This window comes from Gymnoscopelus microlampas (assembly GCF_963454915.1).
Source record: "Gymnoscopelus microlampas genome assembly, chromosome: 24".
Classification (NCBI taxonomy): domain Eukaryota; kingdom Metazoa; phylum Chordata; class Actinopteri; order Myctophiformes; family Myctophidae; genus Gymnoscopelus; species Gymnoscopelus microlampas.
Window position 1 is genome coordinate 18,536,956 of NC_139961.1, and position 10,000 is coordinate 18,546,955.

The window sequence follows — 10,000 nt, forward strand, 5'->3', positions numbered from 1 at the left end:
AATAGCAGATCTACAAGCTCAAAGCTCACTCGGTGCCGTGCTATGAGCTTGTATATCTGCTATTTTTGAATAGCCAAAGAAATCTTAAAATGACACAGATGCGTTCCCGGTCTTAATGGGTTAAGTAAAAGTAGCAATACCATAACGTAGCGATAACATTTCCTCCATACGCAGTTTCACAACATTGAATGGGGTTGAGGGCAGCTCCACAGACATTGGACAAAGGTACTTTTACTTTGCTTGAGTACTTCCTATGTTCCTATGCTTCCATTTCAACAGACATTGCGGGCTTGCAGATACACGTCTTACGGGGTTCGTTGTTATACTCTCCAGCAGTTATGTGGAATGGTTTACCTGCAAGATATTGTTTTTCGGTTCAATTATTGTACTTAAGTAAAAGTATACTCTGTTACAATAAAAATTCTGTATTCAAAATCCAACCAAGTTTTCAAATAATTGTAGTGGAGTAAAAAGTAGTACTGTACTTGTAGTGCTGTAGAAGTAGGCTACAGTATAAAGTAGCCTACTCAAGTTCAGTGTTAGGAGAAGTACTCACATTTTGCATATCCTGTATATAGAGGGCAGTATGCAAGTCTCACAAAGTTATTAACTAAACTTTTCAAGTAATTGTAGTGGAGTAAAGGTACAATGTTTGCCTCTGAGATTTGGTAAAAGTATTGAAAATTGTAAATACTTCAGTAAATCATTACATTTAGGCTACTCAGTTACTTTCCACCACTGAAGACTATAACAGTTTAAAAGAAGTTAAAAAGTTTAAAAAAAAAAGTTTTTTATAAAGTTTTTAAAACAATTTTTAAAACAGTTTTTAAAAAGTTTTTTAAAAAAGTTAAAAAGTTTAAGAGGAAAAAAGTCCTGTATTCAAAGTAACTTGTAACTAAAGTGTTCAAATAATTGTAGTGTGGAGCACAATCTCTGCCTCTGCAACGTAGTGCTGGAGAAGTATAAAGTAGCCTACTTTCCACCACTGGGTGTAACCCACAAAGACGAAAGGGGGGGGAGAAAAAAAAATCCCCCAAACGCCTCCGTGTTGGAAGGAGATGTGACGTGATGTGGAGACGACCTTTTTAATCTTGGAGCCTCCGACCGCAATTTCCAACACACACGGCCCTGTGCAAACTGCTGTGTAGTTTACACTGGTCCTTTAACTCGTTAAGACCGGGAACATTATTTTACACTTTGGCTATTCGAAAATAGCAGATATACAAGCTCATAGCGCGGCACCGAGTGCCGCGCTATGAGCTTGCAGATCTGCTATTTTAGAAAAATCTTGGAAATGTGTGCAAATCTTTGAATGTATATTTTTTTAAAGCGAACATTTGTAACTCAAATATTTGCTCCTGCGGGATTCTACAAATGTCTTCTAGATCCTAACAGTTTAAAATAAAAGTATATATGTCGCTATAATATCAGTGGTGCTCAAACTTTTTCATGTCAAGACCTCCCAAAATGATATAAATTTAGCCGCGGACCCCCATCTGAAAACATTTTGTTCCAGGGACCCCCCAGAAGCAAAGATTTGAGTTAAAAATGTTCGCTTTAAGAATATATATATTCAAAGATTTGCAAACATTTTCACGATTTCTCAAAAATAGCAGATCTACAAGCTCATAGCGCGGCACTTGGTGCCGCGCGATGAGCTTGTAGATCTGCTATTTTTGAATAGCCAAAGTATAAAATAATGACGGTTACGCAGATGCGTTCCTGGTTTTAATGGGTTAAGGGCACTTAGCGGACGGCTTTCTTTTTCCAAATGATGATGATTACAGCAAGCGTTACCATAAACTTTCAATCGAGGGAGCTTGTCAACATTCGCTTGCAGCCAATAGTGTGGAGGGGAGCAAAGGGTCAGGGTGGTAGTTTAAAAAAAAAAAAGTGGGGTTCTGGGGCCCTCCCTCCCTGAGGGGGGGTTTCAGGCGGTCCACAGCAAAATTGAGGAATAGTTACAAAACTGACACCCTGTTCTATACTTTACTTTCCTTACTGACAAAATTAGCAAAAATAGCCGATCTACCTCACAACGCATCGTATCATGGAGCGCTATATGGGCTTGTAGATCGTCTATTTTCACTTTTAAACTTTTTTGCCTGTAATGACATGCCCAAAATACAGTATGTATGCCATGTTGAACTTAAAGGGATAGTTCACCCCCTAAATGACTTTTTTTCTATCGATTCGTCACCCCATGGACACTTGAATTCATGCGGCAGCGGTTCCGGTAGGAGACACAAAGAGTCTCCTTTGTGTCTCCTACCGGAACCGCTGCCTACATGTCCACTGGTCATCAAATCATTGGCTTAGCAATGCGACAAAAACTAAAGAATGTCCATGAATTCAAGTCTCCATGGGGTGACTAATCGATAGAAAAAAAGTCATTTTTGGGGTGAACTGTCCCTTTAATAATATTCAGATCATAGGTTTGCACTCCGCTGTTGTCTTCTCACCTACACAGTAGCCTATAGACAGTTGCAGAATTCAATTGTAGAAATGTTCTGTTATGTGGGGGTCCCTGGCTGGCACATAGGGGTCCGTGGCCTAATACATATCAATTTGTGTCTCCTTGACATGAACAATTTGAGAAGCACTGGTTTCAGTGGAACAGACAATAAATCGACGCGAGCCAACAGGCATAGTTTTTTAGCTTTGTGTCTCCACTGTTTTGGCAGAGCGTTACAGCACATTTCTTTATTTATTTTCATTTCGAGACCCTTTTTATGATGATCCTCTGAAAGAGGGCCCTGGCTGTTGGAACAGAGAGCCAATGATCAGTCACTTGGACGCTGACATTTACACCTCGTAAATCGCGCCATAAAGCCGCTCCCTCAACCCCTAACCTTTACCGAATTCCTCTCCTCCGCTGGCTGGACTTGTTTTTGACCGCACGCAGTGAAATCCTCGGCGTTTATCTAACTCTGAGAGCGTGCGAAATGGAACCAAATGGACCCGCCAGGGTCCATTTGGTTCCGTTCGTACGCTCTCAGAGTTACAGTCGTCGGCGATCAAACTGTGAGAGTAAAAGTGGAGCTATAAAGGTCAATTTTGGCTTTAAAAAAAGGTCGGTCTGTCTTAAATTCACATTCACAGATGTCACAGCAGTCCAGAACATAAATAGCATTTAGTATTGCACAAGCTCACAGCATCGTTACAACATAATCTAAACAATAGGCTGGAATTATCTCATTAATACAGAGACTATTAATAGAATATGAATTTGCGTTAATAATATAATACCTTGGTTTAAACATCAACGTGTCCATAGACGTCAGTGAACCGCGAGAATGTGGTTGAAATGAACCGCTTATTGACGAAGCATTTCACAATATTATCTAGTGATCACACACACACACACATCAAAGCGTTTCAGAGTTATAACGTCTCCCCTCTCTCTCTCTCTCTCTGCCCGGTTCACGGCGTCGAATGTGGTTGAAATGAACCGCCGTCGACCCCAGCGTTTCGTCTTGCTCTTAAGGCTATGCGCACACTGGCAGCCCAAATCTGATTTTTGTTGGCCTTTCCACATTGGAAAGTCTGTAGGCTACGGCAAAAAAGTAAATCACATGGAAAATGATTTTTTTGCAAATCGGATTTGGATCAGATTCCTTAGCCTTGCTCAGACAGGCATAAAACTATAACCCAACTGTAAATATGCTTTTACTGCTCCTAGTATTGATGATTTACTTTTAGTATTGTATCATGTCATGTCTTTATATGTCTTGATGCATTGAATGCATAGGACCACAATGGAAACAAGACCTCTGGGCTTTTTGTGTTACCTTTTTAGCATTATTGTACAACCGCAAACTGTTATTAAAGTATTCAATCAAACTCCAATCTGGATGGGGGCGCCGTTGGCCTTGTGGTTTGGTTAAGGCGCATGCCATATAGGCTCTAGTGAGGCAGGTTCAATTCCCGAGCCTGATGATCTTTGTTGCGTGTCACTCCAAGTCACTCTAGAGTTTACACTGTACTATCCACATGAAGGCAGAAAAGCCCCAAAAAATATAAAAAAAAACTCCAATCTGGGTAGGAAACCAGATTTGGGCTGGATTTGGGCTGCCAGTCTGAACAAGGTCCAAGAATCGCACTTGATCATCTCCAACAAAAACAAACGTACCAGCATCACACCATTGGGCCTTCCCACACCCAAACACTTTGACACGAACGATAAAGCCATCACACACCCAACGCCCACGGTAGACCATGATGACACCGATCACCCCCTCAATCGTCACTTCAAACCATGGCATTTGGATGGACATAATACAAACTTTGAGATGGGGAAAAAACACATCGCTTTAGCGGGAGTTTTGTCCACTCGGCCATTGCGGCACTAAACAGACTCCCTCGCTGACATGTTGTTGTGTGTTAGGAAGTATGGATGTAATTTGGAGATTCTATGTTTCGTATCTACTTTATCATGTGTTACATGCAACTGTGTTCATGAGTTTCTACGTAGAACAGGCTGTGGAAACAAATATGGCTCTGGGACAATCAGAGTCGTACTTTGGGGTCTCAGGGGATGGCAGTTTCCACCCCTAGTGTTCACATTTAACCTCGAATTCAGTTCTTTCTGCACATTTTCTCTACAACAAGATTAATCAGATTTCAGATCAACGATAAGTGCGTCTCAATCCATGCATACATGTATTAACCCATTAATACCTGGAACGCATCTGTGTCACTTTAGATTTATTTGGCTATTCAAAAATAGCAGCTATACAAGCTCATATGAGCTTGTAGATCTGCTATTTTTGAAAAATCTTGAACTTTTTTTTTTTTTCAAAAAACTGTTAGGATTTAGAAAATATTTTTAAGAATGGCCTCAGGTCTTAATGGGTTAACCACTTTCAACCTGGCATCCCTATTCAGGGCGTGATTGTGAGCTTGTAGATCCACTATTTTCGCTATTTTGGAAATGGGGCTTATAAGAAACTTATTTTGCCAACCCCTATTTTTTCCGAGCTTTGCCCCCCTGGGGATGATAAAGTCTGATCTTCCTCTCTCCTGTCCCTCTCTCTTCCAGCGTTGAACTATGAGAACGCGGTGGACACGGGTTCGGAGAGCGAGCTGGACGACGACAAGCTGCCCGTGTCGGAGGAGGAGGGGCCGCCGGTCAACGGGACGGGCTCGCCGGCCTGCAGCCTCGCCAACCCGGACGGCGACGCCTCGCCGCTCCCCGAGAGCCGCGGGATGCTCTCCTCCAAGGAGGAGGACGAGGACGAGATGAGAGACAGCGGCGTGGAGCACATCTGGCACGACAACGACATGCTGAGCGCCTCCGTCGACGGCACCGGTGAGACCCCGCGGCGTTTGATTTCAACCGGGTTCTCGAACCGGGTTAGCATGTCAAGGACCCCTACATTTCGTTATGTATTTGGTTGTGGACTCCCACCTTTTGTGCCAGAAAACCCCATAAGAGAAGATATGTGTTAAAAACATTTCCAAAATTGCAGATCGACAAGCTCACAACGCGTCGCCATGTGACATGTTGTGGGCTTGTAGATCGTCTATTTTGTAATAGCTGAGGCATAAAATAGAGCTAAAGTTGTAGTCCAGGCAAAGTAGACTTTTACGACAGACTAATTGTAAGAGTATTTCTTTCACCATACACCATTTCTATGAGGTGTCTAGAATAACATACTAAAAGTCCTAAGAAATCCTAGTTGCAGAAGTATGTTTTTTTCTCATTAATCCAAGATGTGTGCCAATATCGCCTGACAATAATACACCCCAATGGGCTTATTTTTTTCCTTTACTCCTATCACAATGAAACTTTCCAGAATGAAAGTTGCCATGAAAAGTAACATTTTTTGTATTATATGTTTTTTTTTAATGGATTTGAATAGGCAAATGAGCTTAAACTCATTAAAATGGGGCCAAAATACCCCTTTAATTAACAGCAATTTCCCCCCTTTACTCCCATCATAATGAAATGTTACACAATCAAAGTATACATAAATAACATTTTTTGCATTACAAGTTTATCTTTAATTACCCCTGTGTCTATATATACTCCCTGATTTTTCAGCTTCATGTCAGTTTTCATCATTGAACAGGTTCTCATGAGAAGTGTGAAAACTCATGGAGGCTTAACGAGAGGAAAGGGATTTACAGAAAATCAACGCTTGGTGTGGGTCCTTTCAATGCCAGCGTGTGCAAACATCAACAACGCTATGCAGTCCTTCACGGGTATCTCATACGAGACCAGCGACCAACATAAAGACCTGTCAAAGGCCAGGCAGACTAGAGATGTCAGTGACACTCTTGCCCTGGTTAGCTATCTAAAAGAGAGAGACCCATTCACCAACAATCCTTCCCTGCACAACATTGCGAATGGTTTGACAGCCCAGCAGACAGTTAATGTTGAAAAGTCAAGAGAAATTGGCTGCAAGATTTTGAAATCAATGGTGGGGAAAGCAGTGGAGGAATTCACATTTAAAAAATCTGACCAAGCAACTACACTTGGATCAAGATCAACTGTCAAAATCAAAGGAGAGACGGTAGTAGTGGATCCACAGCTATTATTCCAGCGGCTCTTAGCAGTGAGAGACCGTTGTGACGATTTGCCATCATTGTTCACATATGAACTCTGCAGTCATCCACCTGCTTTGTTTGAATCGTCTCACCTACCCCTCCAGGCAAACAAGGCAATCCTTGCTGATGCCCTATGGAAATCGATTGAGAAGCATCAAGGACATGCTGGACATCATCACTGGGTTGTCCCCAGCAGTGATGTCCAGCATGTCCTTGATGGCGGTGCATTACTACATCGTCTACCATGGCCACAAGGTTCCACATATGACAGTGTGTGTGAAATGTATGTGAGATATGTCACGCAGAAATATGGTACGGCTACTGTCATCGTGTTTGATGGCTACAAAGACGAACCAACCATAAAAGACACCACCCACCTACGACGGACCGGATCTAATCCAGGTGTGACTTCTCTGGGGACATGATCATCAGATCCAAAAAGGACGAGTTCCTTAAGAATAAGGAAAACAAACAGCATTTCTTGGGTTATCTTGGTGATAAACTTGAGAGGGCTGGGTGTATCACAGATCATGCAGAGCATGATGCTGATGTGCTCATTGTCCAAACTGCCATTGCCTCTTCCAGAACAAAAGACACAGTCCTAGTTGGTGATGACACAGACTTGTTAGTTCTCTTGTTGCATCATGCTGATCTGAATGCACAAGAGCTGTTTCTGGCCCCAGAACCAAAGAAGGCAACAAAAACAAGACAAATATGGTGCATAAAGCAGATAAAGGAGTTACTGGGTCCCAATGTGTGTGACAATCTCCTCTTCATCCATGCCATTTTAGGCTGTGATTCTACTTCACGTCTATTTGGCATAGGAAAGGGATTGGCACTGAAAAAAGTAAAGAATGACTCTAGCTTTCTCAAGCAAGCTAAGGTGTTAAGCCAGTCCCAAGAAAATGTGGAAAAGGGCATCATCATTGCAGCTGGTGAAAAGGCTCTTGTATCACTGTATGGGGGTGACAAGGATGAATCACTGGATATGCTGAGACACAGGCGATTCTGTGATAAGGTGTCTAAGACCACATCTCCAGTAGAACCTCAAACTCTACCACCAACATCAACGGCTGCAAAGTTCCATAGTCTGCGTGTCTTTTACCAAATGATGGAGTGGAAGGGGAGAAGTGAAAGCATGGAACCTAAAGACTGGGGGTGGCATGTGATGGATGGTAGATTTATGCCAATAATGACTGATCAGACAGCAGCACCACCAGAATTATTGGATATTGTCTGCTGTGGTTGCAAGAAAGACTGCAGCACAAAGAGATGCACATGCAAAAAACATGGGCTCCCTTGCACTGCCATATGCAGAGAATGTCGTGGTAGCAGCTGTACAAACTCCCAGTTGCCAGATTTATCGGATGACTACGACCCAGACCCAGAACTAAGCAAAGAACAAGACAGGAACTGACATAGGGGGAGCCATGGAAGCAAAGAGAAGGGGCCGAGGATCCAGGCTGGAGAAAAGACAAAAAAAAAAAAAAAAACTCCCCTGTTGTTGCTACCTTGTCGTGGTGGGGAGGCTGGTGTGCCTCCGTGACCCTGAGGACTATACCGGCCGGGGTTATACCCCTGGCAGGTGCAACCAAGCCGGGAAGTTTTCAGGTTAGAGGCCAGTCCAAAAGCAGCATTGCCATCACCCACTTTCATTGTGTTACGTTTCATGAGTTCCAGGGGGAAAAAACGCCTTTTAGGGTGTATTTTTAGTAGTTTTTTTTGCTCATTTGCATATTCAAAGTCATAAAAAAAAAATTTGTAATACAAAAAATGTTACTTTTCATGTTAACTTTCATTCTGGAAAGTTTCATTGTGATAGGAGGAAAGGGAAAAATAAGCCCATTTGGGGTGTATTGTTGTCAGGCGATATTGGCACACATCTTGGATTAATGAGAAAAAAACATACTTCTGCAACTAGGATTTCTTAGGACTTTTAGTATGTTATTCTAGACACCTCATAGAAATGGTGTATGGTGAAAGAAATACTCTTACAATTAGTCTGACGTTTGGGCCCAAAATGAGCTAGATTGCCTGGACTATTGTCAAACTTCTTTTGATGTTATGTTTACGAATTTTGTAGGAGACCCCCTGGAACCCCCTGAAGGACTCCACTTATTTCACCTTCATGATCAGGGTTTTTTACTGGGATAAGGATAATTCCTTTAACAGGTCCGTGCGGTCTTGTTTCCAATGAGGGCCTGTGAGCAATTAGGGGTTAAGAGTCTTGCTCAGGGACAAATTTAATTTCATCGACACATTTGCTGGCCTGGCCTGGAATCGTACCTGGGGCAACCAGGGCCTCTGGCTCCCTAGGCGGGCTCACTAACCACTCAGCTATGGCCGCCCCGGGAGCTGACCAGTACAACCACAGTCTAATACTGTTGGTCACTGGGAGCTGACCAGTACAACCACAGTCTAATACTCTTGGTCACTGGGAGCTGACCAGTACAACCACAGTCTAATACTCTTGGTCACTGGGAGCTGACAACCACAACTTTCATCAGTTTTTTCCCCTGTCACCGGATTGCTGAAACCTTCTCTTTCATTACATGCACAGAGTGGTGGAAAAAGTACTCAAATGTTTTACTTAAGTAAAAGTATCAATACTACAATGTAGAAGTACTCCGTTACAAGTAAAAGTCTGCTGTTAAAAATGTACTTGAGTAAAAGTGCAAACGTATTGGTATCAATGTACTTAAAGTAACAAAAGTAAAAGTACTGAAATGTTTTAAAATAGCCGATCTACAAGCTCACATTGTAGATCGGCTATTTTCAAATAGCCTATGTGTAAAATAGGGCTGAAGTGGTTAATGTATGTTCTATAATGTAATATATTTATATCTGCAAAGTAACACAGTAACTAAAGTTTTCAAATAAATGTAGTGGAGTAACAAGTACAATATTTGGATCCGAGATGTAGTGGAGTAGAAGTAAAAGTATTGGAAATTGGAAATACTCAAGTGCAAATACCTCAAAATTGTACTTAAGTACAGTACTTAAGTAAATGTACTTAGTTACTTTCCACCACTGACACGCACACAACCAACATGTTTTGCGAATGTTTTCAGGGGGCATTACATTATCAGTCTGCACGTCCTCTGTAAGATATTAGACACACGAGCAGTATCTGTGTTTACAGTAACTCAACATAAACCATCATTAGTGTCCTGGGCTGTCTTACCTCTCCCGACACCCATAATGAGGGAAGTTGGCAGGGAAAGCCAAGTATATTTGTGGAGCACATTTTAAACATGGAGGCCACTTGAACCCCGGCGTCCGTATTCTGTTCAAGGTTCAAGGTTACTTTATTTTTCCTCCCTTGTCTTCTGGGGGGAACATTATGCCCCCCCAAAAAACTGATAAGCTTACAACTGACTGAAGACATATGGTGTAGAGGGAGAAAAGCGATCCAACAGTTGCAACCAGTGGTGGAAAGTATATACTG

General features: G+C 42.2%; 1 protein-coding gene across 1 annotated transcript in view; it reads left to right on the forward strand.

Annotated features, from left to right (window-relative positions):
- zeb2b (zinc finger E-box binding homeobox 2b) overlaps nucleotides 1-10,000 on the forward strand; it is a gene marked incomplete at its 5' end in the record, with an annotated part of 54,960 nt that overhangs the window by 2,347 nt on the left and 42,613 nt on the right. The window contains one exon of the mRNA XM_084050908.1: nucleotides 5,042-5,311. Coding sequence (XP_083907034.1) covers nucleotides 5,042-5,311 — 270 coding nt within the window. The remainder of the gene's footprint in view (nucleotides 1-5,041; nucleotides 5,312-10,000) is intronic.